Source organism: Lucilia sericata, unplaced genomic scaffold (assembly GCF_015586225.1).
Source record: "Lucilia sericata isolate MDLA Ls3-8-SP2 unplaced genomic scaffold, ASM1558622v1 Contig000002F_arrow, whole genome shotgun sequence".
Taxonomy (NCBI): Eukaryota; Metazoa; Arthropoda; class Insecta; order Diptera; family Calliphoridae; genus Lucilia; species Lucilia sericata.
Genome location: NW_023994043.1, coordinates 2,282,377 through 2,304,492, shown reverse-complemented (window position 1 = coordinate 2,304,492; position 22,116 = coordinate 2,282,377). Strand labels below are relative to the sequence as shown.

Genomic DNA, 22,116 nt, shown 5'->3' with positions numbered 1-22,116 from the left:
AGATGAAAAGAAACACATGTTTGGAAAAATGTCAAACTTTAACCCACTTTAACTCAGGGTGTTCTTCTTGTGGAAAATTGTTTATAAATTACTATCCAATAGGACTTGCTGCAAATTTCATCCCGATCGGAAGACATAGTGATGAAAAATCCCCGATATATAAGTCCGTCATTCTGAGATATATTCACCATTGATGTAAAAGATAAAAAAAGTATAAAATATAAATGATGACAAAAAAGTAATATCAAACTACTACAGGCAGTTTAGCGTACATGTTGCTTGGGTATAACTTTTGTCATGTGTACTACTTCAACCAAAGCTCTGGAAACGTTGCTAAATATTTCATCCATTGAAACATATTTAAGATATGAGGCGGCGTTTACAGCCGAACGTCTCTTTACTATAGGCGAACTGGCCAAAAGCGGTTATAGGACACGTCATCAATGTATACTGGACACATTGTAAGGTTATGCAAAATCATCGGACAGACACAGAATATGTCGGAAACTTTGAAACGCTGATACCAGATAGAATGTCTTGGTCAAACGGAAAACTAGTTCAAATATCAGTAGGAATCCGTTGTTACACGGATAGCTCTAAATTGGGGGATAAAGTGGGCCTGGGGTTCTATATTGAAGACCCAGAAACAGAAATATACCACCGCTTAACTAATCATAACACAAACTTCCAGACAGAAGTCCGAGCAATAACGGAATGTGTAAATTGGATTAGAATAAATATGTCACCCACAGCCCTAAATATATTACCGACAGCCAGAAGACAATTTGGACAATATCAGGAGATTAATCAGGAGAATTAAATCTGGAAACGTTGGATTGTAAGAAAGCTTCAACTGATTACTCTCCCAGAGGTAAGGTTTACATCATATGGGTACCAGGCCACTCGGGAGTAGTCGGCAACGAAAGGGCGAATGTAGTAGCTTTAAAGGGAAGGGGCTCGAGGTAGTTAACCTGACGAACGCAAAACCATTCGACGCAACAAAAGCTGATTTAAAAATATGAGTGAGAGAATCCCATAAGGCCTCTAGGAATATTGAAACTGTGGGTAGAACCACAAATATACTATGGGGTGACCCTAATGAGAACAAGACGAGAAATCTCCTCAAAACGAGCAAGTCTGAAATTAGTATATTCTGAGTTTATTACTTAATTGTTTGTAGGGATACGGTTTTTGAAGACGTTTAAATTTCAATTTTTACACAAGTAATTTTATATAAACATATTTTTATTATTAATAATTTAATTTTCTTTCGTTTTAAACAATGAGCAAGAAAAAAGTAAGAGATGTGGACATTTTTCAACGTACACTATGCTGTAATCCCATACGTGATAAAGAGGACGAGATTGAGATTTTTGAATCCGAAACGACAGACTTTGAAGAAGAAGCGGAAGAAGTAATAAAATCAGAAGAGGAAAAACTTGATATAAAACAGCTAATGGAAGAGTTGGATTGCATGAAACGACGTATTCAATTGATGCAACTGCGCCTAAAACTACCAACAGACGAATGTCCCGAAGAGGAATGTCTTAATTATGAAGTATTGCTTAATTGCTCCCAAAATAAGGAAATCTGTACAATGCAAAAGAATCAACACATGCTGCAGTGTCAAATCAAGGAACTAGTCAAATGCTACAAAAATGCTAAAGAGCAAATACAAGATTTGCAGTTGAATATTTGGGAGAAAAACAAAGAAATATTAGAATTGAGAGAATTGGTTAAAACTCTGATGGAATGGAAGAATACATTGGATGACGAGTTTGGAAAATGTCTTGAACGTTTTGAGTATTTAAAACATGTTAAAGCTGAATGGCGGGATGTAAATGAAAAAATGGAGAAGCAAAATAAATGCTATGGCACTTTTAAGGAATCTTTTGTTGCTAAAGCATGTTTCCAGCAAGATAAAAAATCGTTCATTGACGCTATTAATGAAATCAAAGAAATGTTAAGAGAACTTTGCCAATATTAATTTGAGCGTTTTGCTAGTCTAGAGCACCATTTACAAAAGGGAGATTAAACAAATACTCTAGAGGCCAATGATTTATGAAAATGAATTGAAGTGAAACTTTTTATTTTAAAACGAATTTATTGAATTTTTTTTTTTTGGATTTTATTTTTGTTCTAATTAACTTTTGAATTAAATTTGTTAAGTATTTTTTTGTAGGTTTTTTTTTCTTTTTTTGTTTTTTCATTTATACATTTATTGCAGGCCATAATAATTAAAATCTTTTAAGTACTTTATCCAGTGGAGTATAGAACATGGCTTTTGGTTGCTTTGGTCACAAATAAAATCTTATAGCTTCTCAAGGAGGAGGGTTTTGTTATATTTTCTTTTATTATTTTATTATTATAGCCTCATAAGGTTCACTTTGAGTATTTGCCGTTATTCGGTGGTAACTTTCTTTGACTATAAAAATATTTTATTTTTAATTTTATTCATTATATCTTTAGGCATTTTCATAAGCGGTTTTATGTCCTCTTTTTTTCAACCATTTCAGTTTTTTCCAGCATATAGGCATATGCTTTACTTTTTAACACCAACTACCCCTAAATGTATGCTTTTATATTTTTGCTTGTTCATGTCTGATGGTGTATTAGAATCTGTGTCTATATGTTTCAATGTATGTGTGCCTGTATTTATTAAATTTGTTTACCATGGCAATTACCATTGGAAAATGTCTTTCAATTAAGATTATTAGAGCTTGAACAGTTTATTTGACTTTTGTGGGACATTTAAGAAGTGCAATAATAATTAGGATTTTAGGGACCACTGATTTTATGTATATAGCTGTGTATACATATACACACTTAAACTGTTAAGAATTTTACATTTTTGATGTCTAGTGAATGATGTGTAAAGACTTTAATTAAGTCAATCCTTAAATTTTCTTTTATTTAACTTTTGAAGAAATTTGATATAGAAATAAAATGTAAATCTTTAAAACTTATTAAATGTTAGGTCTAATTTATAATAAAGATTTAAATTTGTAAATGTTTTGTACATTTCGAACAAGAGGTTTATTTAATTTATTAAAGCACAACTAAGATAAAAACCTTAAACTATACCGATGAAATTGGATTAGAATAAATATGGCGCCTACAGGGCTTGACATTTTTACCGACAGCCAGAATGCAATTAGGGCGATATCAGAAGATGATAAAGTTAAATCTAAAACCGTATTGGATTGTAAAAAAACGCTAACCGAATACTTTCCCAGAGGTAAGGTTCACATCATATGGGTACCAGGCCATTCGAAAGTAGTCGGCAATGAAAGAGTGAATGCAATAGCTTTAAAGGGAAGAGATCTCGAGGTAGTTAACCTGACGAACGCAAAACCATATGATGCAACGAGGGCAGAATTAAAATCATGGGTGAGAGAAACCCATAAGACCTCTTGAAATAATGAAACCGTGGATAGAACAACAAAGATCCTATGGGGTGACCCTAACGAGAGCAGGACGAGAAGCCTCCACTGGGGTTAGTATGATGGTCCGTATTCTGATTACGGGCTCAGCTATACAAAATTGGACGTGCGGATTCAGACGAATGTAGAGCATGTAGAGAGGACAGTGAAGCTCTGGAGCACTTTCTTTGCCATTGTCAGGCTTTCACCAAAATTAGATCCAAATATCTTGGAAGTGATATTATTCCGGATATAATATCGCTCACGAACACTGATTGGAAAATTCTTAGGAATTACGTTCAGAAAACTGAGTTTCTGAATATCGGACGATAATACATTTAGTGAATACTATATATGGTTTTTGTTTTTACCAACAAACATTTTCCATGAAAAGAAGCGCACAACAGGCCCGATAGTGGCCTAGGTGTATTTCTTCGGATTTGATGTAGATACATCCTCCTATCAACCAGCATCAGTTTCGGATTCGATTAAGCCATGTCCGTCCATCTGTCTGTCTGGCTATAGATGTAAATCTTGCGCTCAAGTTACACAGAAAAAACTGAAAATGTGTTTTAATTATCAAATTGATTGTATCAAGCAAGTTTTGCACCTATCAACAAAATGATGATATCAATTATGAAATTTGTAAAAAAAATATTTTTTTTCCAATTAAAGAAATAATCAAAACAATTAACATCAGTAATTAAATTCAAAATTTAAAATTAGTTAATTCATTAATTGGATAAATTAAATATTTAATAAAATAAAACTTACATTTTAATTAGTTTATTAATCAAATAAATTGAACAGTTTGGTTAAAAATGTATTAAAAATCAATAAAGTCGATGATTGAAACAATCAAAGCATTAATTGAATGCTTACAACATTAAAGAATTCCTTTACCTTTAACAATGCGATAAGCACTCTCAAAAATATCTCTTTATTGTCACATTTGAACATATAAAATGATTTATACATTTTAAAATATTTATGAAACTTCAACTTCTTATGCCTAAAATATTATTGACTATTTGAGAATTATTTTCCGTTATAAATAATGAAATTATTTAAATAAAATACCAAAACAAAAAACCAAAATAAAAAAGTAGGCTGGAAAAACTTTTTCAGCCAATTAAAAAATTAATTGATTCAATTAAAAGCTTAATCAAATTTGTATACTTAGGATCAAAACAATGAGATAATTATGACAATTAAAAAATTGTTTAAATAAAAGTTAAAGAAAGAGTAAAACATGTTAATTGAAAATAAACTACCGATAATTTTTTCTGTGTAGTGAAAGCAAGTTTCAAGATATTTTAATGAAATTTATCCATATATGTTTTTGGGCCTAAAGGAGCTTAGGCCCCATATAACCGGACCTTACGATTTGGGCTTTTTAGCTCATAACTACGTCAAATATAGTTTTTAGCAATGATCGGTCCTCATTTGACCTCATTTGAATTTAACATCTATAATTGACTTATTAACGTTTTGATAACCATGAATCCTCCCTTCAACTTTTATGACGATCGAAACATATCCGCCATTACTTGATATAACTCCGAAAATTTGAGGTGATAAAGAGTTATAAAGATTCTTAAGTAATGGCAAGGAAATTTCGGTCCAAGCCTTTTTAGTTCCTCCAATTTAGGCTTCTTTTGTGTCATACTGTCTGCCTGACCTATACACATTACGAGAAAGAATATCCGAAACCTTTTCAATAATAAATAGATGAGAAGATTATGGAGGCCACTCCAAATTTTTACATTCAGGCTTCGAATCCACCCTTTTACAGCCCTGGCGGTATGGATCGGGGCATTATATTTTAGAAATATACACGGCAATGGTTCAAAGATATCCGAAAATGTGAAAAAAACTGTTTCCAGTATAGCATTACAATTATTACAATTCTTACTAGATGAAAGAAATTTAAGCTCACATGTTTCATAATACGAAATTGCCCCCACTACATCCCACATCCTCAACAACTATGCAAACGACTCCTTTCAAAAATCATAAAAATAATGATTATATCGATCTGGACCTTCTAAATTAAAAATCTTTTTCATCCGAAAAAAAACAAGATGTTGATATAGCTTTTTATAACCATGTGTTCACGTGCAAACTGAAGAGGTTTTCTCTTTGCGAGTGGCAATTGGAGTGGCTTTAATTAATTTTTTAATATTTCTAAAGCCTTGGCCCTTCTTACAATTCGTTTTACTATAGCTAGGCTTGCTGTAACACCCACTTTTTCTCTAATTTTTGCTACAGAATCACTTGACTTGGTGGCAAATTTTATGAAATCTCTTCTATCCGCTTTTGTTTTGACTCTATATGCAGTTTCATTTATGTTTTCCTAATATTCAAACAGTTTTCTTATAAAATTGCGAATAACATTCTGAATTTGCCCAATTTTTTTTTTGCAAATTCCTGTGATTTTGAACAGCTTCCAAAAACGCTTGAATTTTGCCATTTTATTCTTTAGTTAATGGCTTACCGCAACCTATTTGTTAAAAAATATATTGTCTATATTCACAGACAATAGAATATGAATGGATTTTACTCACTGCCAGCAGTAAACTGATTTTATTCTGATTGAACCTAATCAAGTGAGCCAAAAATATATAGCTAAAAAACGTAGTATGTTAGAAAAAAATTATTAAAAATCCGCTATTAGGTATTGCGCTCATTTTTGTCTCACTAGTGATACCTAAGACATCATGTTATTATTTAAAATTTTAATATTACTAATTAGTCCATTATTTTTTGAAAAAAATTAATTTGAATGTAAACAAAACAGTGAACCTACTTAAGTGAGAGGGAGTGTATGACCCTAAAGTCCATATAAATTTTGTTTGTTTTTAATTTAAATTTTAAATGCAGGAAAGCATAAAGAATCGGGTTTTTGGCCGTAACTAAAGATTTAGAAAATTTTAAAATCATATTCAGAAAAATGGTATCTCTTCCCAGGAATTTATTTTTGTCGTATAGTGTTCTTTGTTATTCAGGTGTCTAAGAATAGTTGTCATTTATTGATGTTAAAAATTATTATTATGAGGGAATAAATAAGGTGTAGTTATTGGTTTTGGCAATTCTGGCAAAGTGTATAATAAATCTGTGTCTATATCGTAAAAAAATGTTATAAGCCTAAAAGTATGCACTATTTCTTGTGTATGTATAACTGAACTTATAAATAAGTGTATTTGTATCTTTTACAGAAATAACTAACAAATGTTATCTAAATCCTAATACAGCAACCGAAAATCCCTGCTGCAAATGTCAATTTTCCCACCAAGATAAAATAAGACAGACACAAACAAGGTGCAAAAGGAAAATGTTGGTTGGCATTATTCGACATTTTTTTTTTTAAATCAGATTAACACTTATTTGTCTTTGAATAAAAAACCATAAAGACACCTACACAAACTCACATATTTACAGAAAACAATCAGAAAACCACAAAACGCACTGTTATAAAAACAAATAACTATTTACGAATTCATGATCATGATTACAATGACAGTCGCAATGACAATGACAACAGAACCATAAACGGAAATGAAAAACAAAGGACGTTAGTAGCAACAAAGCATTAATCGAAAGATAAGGATGCTTTACTACTTTACGACGAATTAACAATACATACATAGATAGATACGCACTTAGTAATTCACAGTAGTGTGGTGTTTAATATTATAAAACCCCTCAGCTCTTTTTTGCGCCATTGGTAACCCAACTACTTACTTGTACATCCTATTTACCTATTAAAAATTTAGAACTTGTCTCGTGACTGCTTTCTAGATTGTCAAAAGTTGTTTAAGATATAATGAATGGGGCCAGTCGCATAAGTACATACTTATGAATGTATTCTTTGTAGAGCATAAAGGAAGCTAATAGCCACCTCGAACTGCAGGGCATAAAAATAAACACAAATAACCATAAAATCATTAATACACCCAAACATTTGCGACAGCAATAAAATAGAAAACAAAAGGAGAGAAAAATAAGGATCAAATTTCGAGTTAAATGCTTAAATTGGCATCACATTTTCCACTTGTGTGTACAATCGAATCGAATAAAATAGATTCAAATTCAAATGAATGCCATGAAAGTTTTATTAGTTTACTAAGTGTAAGTTCTATTTCTATGTACACTTGCCTATATTTGTATTTACATACATATGTCTAAGACTAAGACGAGTCTAAGACTATTTATGTATGTATAGAAATTAAATTTGCAAATTGATTAGGAGCCAAGATAATGAAATTGGCTAAAAGATTTACAACCAACAATTGTTAACAAACACTAATGTATGTTCATAGATATGTATTTGTTTGTTCACATTTACATGCTTAGGTATGAATATACATACATACATTTATACGTATTTTTATGTTAATAAGACTAAATTTACATTGTGTTGATTGTTAATTATACTTAAATACCTACTAGGGTGGTCGATTATTCAACATTTTCAAAAAAAAAAAAAAAAATTTGGAATAGGTAACATATGGGCATTTCCATCGTGACGAACGTGACGGTCGTACGTTTTAAAGAGATGAAAAATATATATATACATATATATTTTTAAAAATTCTTGTATTTTTATATAGGGCTTCAATAGCTCTATAACTGGTCGGAAGAAGAAATTGAAAGATCTTAATGGCCCTAAGATATAAGTAGTTAAAGTGCGTGATGTGACAGAAATAGATGTTGCTTATTTCTTTTTTGACAAAAATGTTAAAATCTGCGAGTTTCACCTGGCTATTTGGTTAAAGCCTTTTTTATTGTAATTTGGAATATTTATTGATTGTTTTTCAGCTTTTAGAACTAAAAAATTGTTTTCAGATTTTTTTGTACAAGCCGTTATGTGTGACGTGACGTGACATGACGTGATGTGACAAAAATTTCCAATGATGAAATTTGCAATATTATTGAAAATTAATTAAATTATATTAGATATATCTATTAGATAAATCTATATATATTTTGGACGGACATTGTTGAAAGTTTTTGGAATCGGAGAAATATTTCGACTATTTAATAACATTTTAGTTGAAAATAGCTCCCGTATAAGAATAATATAGGAATTAACATTAATTAACATAAAACTTTTAAAAATGCTTATATCACCATAAAATTCAACACAAATAATTTTGACATACACAAAAATCGTTCATCCTAATTTTTTTAAAAATTGGTCCATGATTAGGCATAGCTTCCATACAAAGCCCACATTTGATATACACATAAACTTGGATATATAACTAAAATTTCGCCATCCTGATAATACAAACACACAAAAAACTTTAAAATGTACAACTACTGACCCTTCTGATGATAATACAATAATCGGTCATAACGCCCATATAAAGCCGATATCCGAAAATCACTTTTTTCCATACATTTCTTAAAAATATCATTTGTTGAATTTCTGTGCTTTTTCTTCCACTTATCAACTAAAAAATAATAACTATCACCTAATTGAATAAATTGCATAAATATCAAATCTTTTTAAATAACAATATTTCACAATTCGAAGGTTGCACTTGAGAAAATTTATGTAATGTGACGTGACGTGACAGACTTTGAAATTCTATAAAAAAATAACCACGCATAGAATTATTTTTTTTTCTTTTAAATTGAGTTCTATATACTAAACTTGATTTAGATTCAAAGTTTTGAATACTTCTGAATGCCAACTAAAAAGTTATCGGGATAAATCTTCAGTTTCAATGTGACGAACGTGACATTTAAAAGTCTATGAAAGAAAAACGAAAATTTGCCTTTTAAGGATCTTTATCTTTTTATATTTGTATGTTTTAAGATAACTATTATTCCAACAAATATATTCCGATAAAAGTCCATTTAAATATTAGCCTTTAAAATAATAAAAACTGTTAAAAGCAAATGCTACTAAAGGTGCAAAAATATGCCTGAAATATTATTGTAACTTTTAATTCCGATTTCTCATCATAGTGGTTAAGAAAAGCTTTGGGGTCTTTAATTTAATAAAATTTGAATCTTTTTCTATAATAATAGAAGTTGAAATTTTATTTTTGATGACTTTTAGTTTTTGAGCCACGGTGGACTTTTCGGTGGAAATGCCCATATGAAAAAACCGGTTTCAACTCCACTTAAAAACCAAATGAGGTTCACCCTAATACCCTCTTATTATACCCATCATAAAAAAAGATGTGGGTATATTCTTTTTGTCATTCTGTTTGTAATAAATCGAAATATTGGTCGCATACCCACAAATCTGTATATATTCGGGGTCCTTATTGAATTCGAAGACGATCTGAGAACGGTCTACCACTCGCCCCTGAATTCTTCTATGAAGAAATCAGGTGGCAATCTTTGTACATGGCTGAGCCGGTCCATGTACAAGCACTTTGCTAAAGAGCTCGAGCCAAAGTATAACAAGTAGTCCGACTCTCACATATGGAAAATTACTCTCTCACATCTACGAGCATAGAGAAACATAGAGAGGAAACCTGTCAAAATTTTTTTTAAAAAACATAAAGTAGGCTGTTCACACATATGGGTACTGTGTATTCAACATACCACCTGTTAGATTTCCCCACAGTCATTTGTCAATTTGAATGTAAATAAATGAAATATTTTTAGTTTTATATAAAAAAAAATCAAAATTATGTATGTATGTTCCCGTACTCGTCTGGATTTCCATTTTTTGTCTTGTCCCGGTTATTGCAGTGGTCCCTTCGGGATGGCTGTGGTTTAAACACAAAATTACGGGTTAAATCTATATTTCTGGATAAGTTCAGTGCTGTTACCGAAAAGATAACAGATACATAAGTGAATATGCTTTACGTGAACACCGGTCGTGTTGGCTTTATACGACCACTGGGTAAGCTTGTTAGACGACTCACCACCACCACTTTGTGCTCCTTAAACTTTGCTCATGTACTCGAGCTACCTAATCTCTAACCATTGCTTAACTACCGAGATGCAAAAACATCACTTCAGTTTTCAACCACGAATGTGTGATTCGGCAATAGCACCTAGAGACGTAATCAGTAGATACACTGTGGTCTGGTATGGACAGAGTAAACCCTAAATATACCCTGACATGGAAGGCAAATTCATTGGTATCACATTTATAAGATACTTTACATACATCACCATTCAACTCTGCACACCGACACACTCATTGTGACCAACATCTGAGTGAGTATGGTCCATATAACCCTACATCCATCCCGTATGATATACATTTGACACCAACTCATTTCCAACGCTCTGCGTGGTATCTGTTATCTCAGCTACAGCACCGTAGCAGTAAATTATCTCTTATAGTTTAGGAGATATTCGCATTTGAAAATTAAAATTTTAAAATTTTTACCGTCCTTACTTTAGTTTTTTGATAATAGCGGGTCCAAATATTCCCGATTTTCGCCATTTTTTTTATTCGCTGTATATAATTTTTGAAAATTAAAAAATTCGCGGAATACTTTTTTTAAAAAAAATTAAAAAATGTTTTTTATTCAGTTTTTGCGAAGATACAAATTTTTCAAATTGCAATAAAAATTTTATTTATGAATATTTTTTGATGAAATTTTACAGTTAGGTAGATTTTTTTACTCAAAATCCAAAATTAAATATCTCAGCTACAGCACCGAACTTATCCCGAATTATAGACTTTATCGTGCCCCAGTCTTTTAATCAATATTCTCTTCCCGCGAGTATGCAGCCACCACGTACATACCGAATGGAACACTCAAATAAGCGGGACAAGGCAAAGATGGAAACTCAGCCCCATGGTATCAAATTAAAAGGCTGCCTGGTTCGGCCCCTGTTCAAAACATTTAGCATCACCAGTTTATAATCCCGGCAAACCGGATTGCAATAACACCAAGATAGGGAAGAGTTGGTGTCAAAGGGATAAGTTACTGAATGAATCAAGGGTATATGGACCTCGCCACATCCATATACTCGTAAGAATGTCGAGTGTTTTCTCTTGAATTTGGGCCACCTAAATCTGTTTATTTTGCCGAAGATATGTAAAATTTTAAAAATAAATTAAAAATTATTGTGCTGAAAATGTCAGAATAATAAATTGAAATGTCGTTACCCAGCAAACACAGAGGGTTCATGTAAAGTCGAGAAATGTTGTAAATCAAACTATTTTTAAATTTTAAAACTCTAAATCAAATGTAAACGTTAAATCAATTTCTCTTTTTAAAGAACCGTAAATGTTTAATATTAAATAAAATTTTTCAAACGTTTGATTTTGTGTTTGTTGGGTTATTTCAAATAAGGGGAATATACTAATACTACCATAAGTTTTTCTACTAATACATTCAATCGACTTAGGTTTTTGACAACAGACTTAGGTCCTTGACAGAAGAGTTTCCGCTCTATATACTCTATGGATTAAGCCATGTATAACAAGTAGTCCGACTCTCACATATGGGAAATTACTCTCTCACATATACGAGTACCGTGTGAGTTCTAATCTCTTGTGAGAAATTTTAAGTTTTCAAAACATTCGAAAGTTTACCTTACTTTTTTGACCACTTTGAAGGACCGTACGCGAAATTGTAGTATCCATAAAAAAACTGCAATTTTTTAAAATAGTTTAAACGCACTTTCCATTTAAAATTTTGTTTAATATTCCTAAACTGGAAAAAAATATTTTTTCTAATTATTGAAATTTAATTTTTTGTTGTTGTTGAATTTTAATTTACAAACAGAGTTTCAATTTTTAGTATTGAAAATTCAATTCAAACTGTCATAATTGGCATAAAATAGTTTTATATGAACCAAAATATGCCTACCAAATTTTATGAGGATCGGTCCATATAACGTCCTCCTCAAAAAATGGCTTTAACGATACTGGCTTAAAAATATGAGTATAACTATGAAATTCAACATAATCATGTTTTCTACAAACCAAAATTTCTGTAACAAACTGTACACAGTGGTATAGGAAAAAAAAAGAGGGAAATAATTCGGTAACTTCTAAACGGTTAATCCGATTTTAATGAAATTTGGTATGCACAAAGAGGAGGTGTTGTCGAGTTTAGGTTTTGAATTTGGACCCTATAGGCCAACCAGGGGCCCGGCGGAGGTCCTCAAATTAGGACACCTCGGCTATGTTAAATTTTTAAAACGATCCTATTTCTTCATTTGAGTTCCGATATAAAATTTCGTATATAGAATCTCCTCATCGAGCACTATAAAAAATGTCGGCGTAGCAGTAAATTATCTCTTATAGTTTAGGAGATATTCGAATTTGAAAATTAAAATTTTAAAATTTTTACCGTCCTTACTTTAGTTTTTTGATAATAGCGGGTCCAAATATTCCCGATTTTCGCCATTTTTTTTATTCGCTGTATATAATTTTTGAAAATTAAAAAATTCGCGGAATACTTTTTTTAAAAAAAATTAAAAAATGTTTTTTATTCAGTTTTTGCGAAGATACAAATTTTTCAAATTGCAATAAAAATTTTATTTATGAATATTTTTTGATGAAATTTTACAGTTAGGTAGATTTTTTTACTCAAAATCCAAAATTAAATAAAAATTTCGAATTTTCTTATTAGAAATCCCGGAATTCCCAAAAAAGTTTTAAAAAATCCCAAAAATGGGATTTTTTGGTTTTTTGCCTATTATATCCATACCAGGCGGGGTTATCGAAACCCGTTACAAAATGATTAAGAACATATTGGGTCATATAAAACAGGTCACTATAATTTGATATCGACTATGCGATTTGAGAATTTTTGCTCAAAATTGAATTTTCCATAAAAAATAGGGTTTTTTTGGATGGACCTGGTCCCCTCGGTATCAAAAATGTTTAGGTTTTGTTTCATTTATCGTATTTTATGTAAAGTCAGCTTTCCAAAAAGTATAAATTCTATATACATCTTCTTAGAAACTTTTTAGATAACTTAAAAAGAAAAAGATACTTTTTTTCCAAAAAAATGGCAAAAAATCGCCTTTTTTTAATTTTTTAAATTAAAATGCCTATAACTTTGGACTCAGTCATGATTTTTACATAATTCTTTCACTGCTTGATATATAAACTTGTTGTTAAGCGAATAAAAAAAGAAATGGCGAAAATCGGGAATATTTGGACCCGCTATTATCAAAAAACTAAAGTAAGAACGGTAAAAATTTTAAAATTTTAATTTTCAAATGCGAATATCTCCTAAACTATAAGAGATAATTTACTGCTACGACATTTTTTATAGTGCTCAATGTGGAGATTCTATATACGAAATTTTTTTTAAATCGGAACTCAAATGAAGAAATAGGATCGTTTTAAAAATTTAACATAGCCGAGTTGTCCTAATTTGAGGACCCCCCGTCGGGACCCTGGTTGGCCTATAAGGTCCAAATTCAAAACCTAAACTCGACAACACCTCCTCTTTGTGCATACCAAATTTCATTAAAATCGGATAAACCGTTTAGAAGTTACCGAATTATTTCCCTCTTTTTTTTTCCTATACCACTGTGCTGTATAAGGATAGACACATAAGACCCCCTTTAAAAGGTTACTTTAACGCTCAATACTGGCTTGAAAATACGAGTACAGCGTCGAAAAAGAAAAATTTCTTCAGAAACCAGAAAGTATCGGTACATAATTGCCCCTATCCCCCAAAAAGAAATCTCTTTCCCAAATTGTATGTGGATTTGTCCATAATAACCCAATATAAAACTGCTCCCCCCAGAAATATATTTAACGTTTATTGCTGGCATAAAAAAAGCACAGCAATGAAATTCGGCAAAAAAAATCTCTATGGTACTTGCAAAATCTTATTTGAATCCGATTCCTTCGTTTTAAAAATGAACACACCGAAATTTATATAAATTTAATAATATTAATTTAGAACGTATTAACTATCGTTCAAAGTCAGGATGTTATTAACAAAAACATCCCAGATAAAGGTAGATAGGTGGTGGTAGGTATAGAAGAGAATATTACGATAAACGTCGAGACAAATATACTCCTTAATTGATCGCCATTTCTTTCCGAATAGACCACATTAATGACTGACATCTACAATGAATTAAAAAAACCCCTGCAAATCGATCCGAAAATGTCAAATCTATCCTTTGTTACCCATGAAAATTTTTTTTTTCAAAATCACTAAAAATATTTTCCCTTCGTTTGTTTACATTTGTTACTTTATCATTGATAGATATAGGGTAATTCCAAAATAAAGCGACCAAAAAACGGTGTTTTAAATTTTTGTCTCCTTCGATTTTTTTCAAGTGGGGAGCATATATTCTACTCCTGAATGCGGTTTCTATGGCGTATAAATTGGATCCTTAACTCATTCAGTTCATGTTTTATGGGTCTTTAAAGTAGGGCATCTCGGGTATTTTTGTTCAAAATTAGAAATGTTGATGACTGAAAAACTTTGGAACCAGTTATCCGATTTTAACAAATGATGCTTCGTTCGACAGGTCTTCGATTACTCGTTTTTGGCATTTCATTAAAATTACATGAAGTCCTGGCGCAAGGACCATATAGTGGAAAATGTCCTTTATCCTTGAATATCATAAAAAAGGATATTTTGTTTTTCTTAATTTTTTAATGACAAATAGGCAAAATTATTCTTATTGCTGTGTAAAAATTTTATAATGGGATCTCAAGGGGTTTGGAAGTTATAGAAGTTTTTATTTAGCTATATTTACAATTTCCATAGTAAATGAGTGCTTTTTATACATTTTAACACATTTATAGTCTAGTAAATTGTGGTTTTAATGCCGAATAAAGTAAAAATTACCACAGACCATCAAATTAATGTTATAAATATGATGGTGAATAATATATGAAATCATGTCTTATATAATAGAAATATTGGAGGTCATAGGTCAAAATAATTAATTTTTTGAAATATCTCCTTTTTCATACATCCTACGGATTTAGGAGTCATTACAAAATTTGTAGAAAATCAAATTTACGGCATTTTGGTTTTATACAATTTTTCCCTATTATCAGCAGTTTTGGAGTTATAGTCATTTTTTGTCCATTTAAGAAATGGTTTTCTAACCTCAATATATTTTGAACTACAAACGCAATTGTGATAACTTTATGTACAGACAATAGTTATAACAACATGTCAATATTTAATTTTTCCCTATTATCAGCAGTTTTGGAGTTATAGTCATTTTTTGTTCATTTAAGATATGGTTTTCTAACCTCAATATATTTTGAACTACAAACGTAATTGTGATAATTGTTCGTTTAGCCTTTAATAAGGAACACATATAATTATTTAATTATACTTCTCGCGCCAGAGTTGCTCTCTGACCCATTTAGAAGCTGTAATGATGAATCGAAATTAAACTTGGTACGCATAACTCGTCTGGTTAAAGAATCAGCATCGCCGATTTTAACAAATATCTGTTCATATATACATACAACATGAAAGTTTTTTCACAGTATTATATATTGCATTTCATTATGCAGTTTAATCCGTATGTATTTTACAATATGAAAACTTGCTCCGATATCAATAAATTTTGGTAGGTTTAAAGCTTTGATCAGTTATATTATATCGACTAAGTTTCATTAATTTCGATTTATTATTATAGCCTCTAATTTAATTTAAAAATTTACATTACAAGAGATCGCACTATGGGTCAGAGAGGCGCGAAAAGTATAATTAAATAATGACATGTTGTTATTACTATTGGCTGTATATAAAAATATCACAATTACGTTTGTAGTTCAAAATATATTGAGGTTAGAAAACCATATAATAAATGGACAAAAAATGACTATAACTCCAAAACAGGGAAAATTGTCTGAAACCAAAATGCCGTAAATTTGATTTTCTACAAATTTTGTAATGACTCCTAAATCCGTAGGATGTATGAAAAAGGAGATATTTCAAAAAATTAATTATTTTGACCTATGACCTCCAATATTTCTATTATATAAGACATGATTTCATATATTATTCACCATCATATTTATAACATTAATTTGATGGTCTGTGGTAATTTTTACTTTATTCGGCATTAAAACCTCAATTTACTAGACTATAAATGTGTTAAAATGTATAAAAAGCACTCATTTACTATGGAAATTGTAAATGTAGCTAAATAAAAACTCCTATAACTTCCAAACCCCTTGAGATCCCATTATAAAATTTTTACACAGCGATAAGAATAATTTTGCCTATTTGTCATTAAAAAATTAAGAAAAACAAAATATCCTTTTTTATGATATTCAAGGATAAAGGACATTTTCCACTATATGGTCCTTGCGCCAGGACTTCATGTAATTTTAATGAAATGCCAAAAACGAGTAATCGAAGACCTGTCGAACGAAGCATCATTTGTTAAAATCGGATAACTGGTTCCAAAGTTTTTCAGTCATCAACATTTCTAATTTTGAACAAAAATACCCGAGATGCCCTACTTTAAAGACCCATAAAACATGAACTGAATGAGTTAAGGATCCAATTTATACGCCAAAGAAACCGCAATTAAGAGTAGAATGTATGTTTCGAGTTATAACTAAATCGAAAGGGATGAAAATTTGAAGTGGTCGAAATGTCTGTGGAATTACCCTATAATTATCTCCTATAGGCAACAACGAACCTAGCACACATTTGTCTAGCAACAAATTCAATGTTATTGGAATTGTAATTGCATATCTTAAATTTATTATTTATTAAAAATTATTAATTGATTTTATTTGCTCCATATAAAGGAAAATTCTTAAACCTTTTTCACAAAGCCAAAATCATTTCACACTGAAGCATCTAAGGCGCCGTGGCTTAGTTGGTTAAAGCGCCTGTCTAGTAAACAGGAGATCGTGAGTTCGAATCTCGCCGGGGCCTTCCATCAGTGGTTAAATTTTTTATTTATTGTTCAAAAATATATAATTATTTTATTTAATCTAACATGACTTTCAAAGTAACAGGTAAAAAAATATAAAACTTTTTTATGTATTATGTTTGAAATTTATTTTCGCTAAAATATAACGAAGTTTCTGCGCAGTTATGGGCAATGTCTTGGGCCGATTTAGACAATTTCCAGAAGGCCACAAAAAGACGAATGCGTCAAATTTTGTAAATGAATAGTTTGCTAATTCAAAAGAGTTCTGTCCATAATTGACTTAAGTCCTATTCCAAATATGTATCACCCTGATTGCATTCTTTTTACCGCTATGGTTTGATGGTGGATAAGATTCGGCATAGCCGAATATAATACTATTACTTGTTTTGGATTATACCAGTCTTGTAGTAAATGAGCGATATGAAAGTAATATTAAGTTTTTAAATTGTGAATAAACTTTACTAAATGTCTTCCAAAGATAGATGGAATTAATGTCACGTTTAATTCATAAAATATTTGTTCAGTGTTAATACTTAGTTAAATAACTTTTGAGAGTTATAAATACATATGTATGTATGTATCTTAGGGGATCATTTATGTCCATAAAAAGTAACAAAACCAGCTGTTGCGGCGCCGTGGCTTAGTTGGTTAAAGCGCCTGTCTAGTAAACAGGAGATCGTGAGTTCGAATCTCGCCGGGGCCTTAAGTTGGTTTGTGCTGTATATTTTTCAAACACTTGTTGATATGAAATCGTTAGTGGTCGGTTTTGTCGTCCTTTGTTAAGTAGAAGGACAACCCACCCCAAAAATTTGGAAATTCAAGAATGATTAACATTAAAACTACTCTCTGAAAGACCATTATTTAGTATCGAAATGAATAAAAATGCAAGAATAATATGATGATAGTTGCTCTGGAGGAACAGAATAACGAACGGGCTTTTTGTTAAGCACGCCTTAGTAAGTTTGTAAACTGTTGGGGGTAAACTTTCGTAAAGTGTAGTGTTGATCATAAATTATCTCGGGAAATAAAAAAAAAAAAACAAGTAAGAGTTCTATTTATAGATTTTCGATCAATCAGGTTGTTGCATATGTGCATAAAAACCAAAAAGTGTACCTACCATTCATAGAACAAAAAAGTTGAAAAAATCGTTTCCCCCAGATTTGTATTAATTAAAAAGTACCAAATAGTCCCTTTTTACACGTTCCCACTATAAATACTTAATTTCATGTTTCAATATTATAGAAAATTCAAAAAAGTACCTTTTTGAAGAACGAATAAGTACCAAAAAGTCCCCATTTTATCGGTTCTCATCTAATCCAGGCTTTACATGCTTAATATCATGTTTTTAGGTTCAATATTATAGAAAATTCAAAAAGTACCTTTTGAAGAACGAAAAAGTTTCAAAATATCCCTCTTAATAGGTTATCACTTACTCGAGGCCCCGCATACTTAATTTTATGTCGCTAGGGTCAATATTATAGGAAATTCAAAAAGTACCTTTTGAAGAAATAAAAGTACCAAAAAGTCCCCTTTTCATAGGTTCTCACCTAATCCGGGCCCTACATACTTAATTTCATGTTTCTAGGGTCAATATTATAGGAAATTCAAAAAGTAACTTTTGAAGAAAGAAAAGTACCAAAAAGTCCCATTTTTATAGGTTCTTACCTAATCCGGTCCCTACATACTTAATTTCATGTTTCTAGCTTCATTATTATAGATAATTCAAAAAGTACCTTTTGAAGGACGATAAAGTACTAAAATATTACCTTTTATAGGTTATCATTTACTCCGGACCCTACATATTTAATTTTATGTCTCTAGGGTAAATATTATAGAAAATTTAAAAAGTACCTTTTGCAGAACGAAAAAATACCAAAGACCCCTTTTATAGGCTCTACATACTTAATTTCATGTTTCTAGGTCCAATATTATTAAAAATCCAAAAAGTACCTTTTGAAAAACGAAAAAAGTCCCCTTTTATAGATTCTTACTTAACCCGGCCTCTTCATGCTTAATTTCATGTGTCTAGGTCCAATATTATAGAAAATTCAAAAAGTACCTTTCGAAAAACGAAAAAGTACCAAAAAGTTCCCTTTTATGGGTTCTAACTTAAGCCAGGCTCCACATACTTAATTTCATGTTTCTAGAAAATCGATCTTCCCGAAAGCATGTCTAACAGAATTATTCAGATCTCGCCGATATCTGGGGTCCTCTAAAAACTGATTTTACAAACATAAGGACAGACAGAAGGTCATGGCTTAATCGACTCCGCTATCTATAGGGATCCAGAATATAAATATATATTTTATAGGATCGGAAAATTATATTATAGAAATTACAAACGGAATGACAAACTTACATATATATACCCTTCTCCCAAAGGTGAAGGGTATAATAAAAATGTGTTTTATCAATATCTTTACTGAGAAATTTGTTGGAGATATCTGTCTCTCAAGGTAAATGTATAATTTTGTTAGTAGAATGTCGTGGAATACATACATAAGTATGTATGTATGTAATTCTAAGTTTATGTAATTCTAAGTTTAATTAAAAATTCATATTTGATTCATATTTACATGATAACTGAACTTCAACTAGACAATTTTATTTAATATATTGCTCTGACAAACTAATAATTCAGACATTTTAGAAAGAGTTACAAAGGGCGCCGTGGCTTAGTTGGTTAAAGCGCCTGTCTAGTAAACAGGAGATCGTGAGTTCGAATCTCGCCGGGGCCTTAGCAATGTTGCATCATTTTTTAACGCTAGTATCTGAAAATATCTACATAATTAGAATTATATCGCTCATTAACTACAAGACTGGCATAACTCAAAACTCGGGATTTTTAACTGAATACTATAAAATATTCGGTAAGTAAGTAAGTAAGAATGAGATTTTTAAATTATCTTTGCTTCTTTCAAACTCAAGAATCGCAAAAAAATATGGAGATCAGAAATTCCAGGGAGGCGCCGTGGCTTAGTTGGTTAAAGCGCCTGTCTAGTAAACAGGAGATCGTGAGTTCGAATCTCGCCGGGGCCTATAGTGGGTAACATCTTTTTTGTGTATATTTTGATTTTTTATTAACTATAAGAGCATATAACTTAACTCTTTCACGTACATATATATGTATGTATATGGAATACCGGTGGCCCAAGGTTATTTCTTAAATTTTATCGATGTAGAGCATAATTTGGAGTTCACAGCTATAGTAAATGGTTATTTCTATAGAAAACTAAGTACTATTTCAAAATTTCGTGGTATCACCATTTTGGCATAAAAAGGATATGTGATTTAAATACATAATGTGAGAAATGTAAAGACTTTATAAAAGAATTCACTCAATAATAACTCAACTTTTATTTTATTGCATAGACATTTTTATTTTTGTAAATTTTTGGCATTTTACTGAAAAATGAATTCATTCGTGAAAAAGAAAACTCCGTGAAAATGTGAATCGAAAATATACACAAATACAGAATTTTGATTAAAAGGTTAAATTTTGTGGAATTGTGTCACAGCCGGCAGCAACAAGGCGCCGTGGCTTAGTTGGTTAAAGCGCCTGTCTAGTAAACAGGAGATCGTGAGTTCGAATCTCGCCGGGGCCTTCGATCAAGGGTTGATTTTTTGCAAATAAAAATATGTCATTTAACTAACCTTGTTTACTTTGCACAGTGGGGTCTATAGTCAAATATATGCTAATAAAATGTAAAAATTATAAATTAAAGAACCCAAACACCGCTCTTTACTACGATTTAAAAAATTAAACCTGATTTAAATACATAGTACATATTTTACATTGATTTTAGACTTCCATATTTTGAATGATATTAAAAATTAAGAAAAATAAAATTATGTCAAGAATTTAGAAAATAAAAACAATTTTTAATTTGTTTAAACATTAATATTTTGATGTTGTTGGTAAAATTAAAAACTACATTTCCATTAAATTAATTAAAATTCAGTGATAAATAAAAATTATCACTTTAAGTTAAAAATATTTATTTAAGTGTATTTGATTTAAAAGCACTTTATTTGCACGAGATTTCGTGTTGGCGCCGTGGCTTAGTTGGTTAAAGCGCCTGTCTAGTAAACAGGAGATCGTGAGTTCGAATCTCGCCGGGGCCTACAGTGAATTACTTTTTTTAATTTTTTTTTTTACATACAAGTAAATTTATTTATTGATTGTGCATATAATTATTATTAATAAAAATATTAAATCTATAATAAATAAAAATATTAATTCTATAATAAACAAAATAGTAAAAATCTAAACAATATCACACCCACCGTTTATATTTATATTACACATAAAAGCAAAATATCCATATTTAATAATAAAACAGTTCATGTATATATGTGTATGTATCTACATACATACATATGAATGTACATATATTCTTGCTATAATAAAAAATTATGTTTTCGCATAATCTACAACAATGATTTTTTTATCAATAAACAATTGTTCAATTCACAATCGATGTTGTAGCGTTGTATGTCAGCAGCTGCTACAATAGTCATAACAATGTTGTTGGTATTTTCCATGCAAAAGCTATATACAACTCCTACAACAATTTTTCATATGTTTTTCGAATGTTGTAAGAGAGTTTAGTGTTGCCAATTGTTTTTTTTTTTTCAACATATAAACAAAATATTCAAAAGATTTTAGCATAAAAAAACGATAAAGTGGTAACACTGAAATCAAAAACAAACAGCTGTTTACCAAAACAAAAAAACTAAAATTGTATTAAAAACAGTTTATTTATTAGTTTAAAATGTGGAACAAAGAAAATAAAAGAGTTGAAAATTCAAAGAAATTAATTTGGTTTATTTCGCAGGTTTAATTTATATTTTTTGATTTTTTTTT

At 30.6% G+C, this 22,116-nt stretch overlaps 1 protein-coding gene and 6 non-coding genes across 7 annotated transcripts; all 7 read left to right on the top strand.

Moving 5' to 3' along the window:
* Positions 1–1,231: 1,231 nt before the first annotated feature.
* LOC119615895 lies at positions 1,232–2,173 on the top strand. Its single transcript, XM_037971881.1, is given in 1 exon segment — positions 1,232–2,173. A coding segment is annotated over 1 exon segment (753 nt). The 5' UTR covers positions 1,232–1,282; the 3' UTR covers positions 2,036–2,173.
* Positions 2,174–17,177: 15,004 nt separating this feature from the next.
* Trnat-agu lies at positions 17,178–17,251 on the top strand. Its single transcript has one exon. It is a non-coding gene; the product is annotated as a tRNA-Thr (tRNA).
* Positions 17,252–17,878: 627 nt separating this feature from the next.
* Trnat-agu lies at positions 17,879–17,952 on the top strand. The gene has a single exon. It is a non-coding gene; the product is annotated as a tRNA-Thr (tRNA).
* Positions 17,953–19,913: 1,961 nt separating this feature from the next.
* On the top strand, positions 19,914–19,987 carry Trnat-agu. Its single transcript has one exon. It is a non-coding gene; the product is annotated as a tRNA-Thr (tRNA).
* Positions 19,988–20,214: 227 nt separating this feature from the next.
* Positions 20,215–20,288, top strand: Trnat-agu. The gene has a single exon. It is a non-coding gene; the product is annotated as a tRNA-Thr (tRNA).
* A 492-nt stretch (positions 20,289–20,780) lies between these two features.
* Trnat-agu lies at positions 20,781–20,854 on the top strand. The gene has a single exon. It is a non-coding gene; the product is annotated as a tRNA-Thr (tRNA).
* Positions 20,855–21,300: 446 nt separating this feature from the next.
* Trnat-agu lies at positions 21,301–21,374 on the top strand. The gene has a single exon. It is a non-coding gene; the product is annotated as a tRNA-Thr (tRNA).
* The last annotated feature ends 742 nt before the right edge of the window (positions 21,375–22,116 follow it).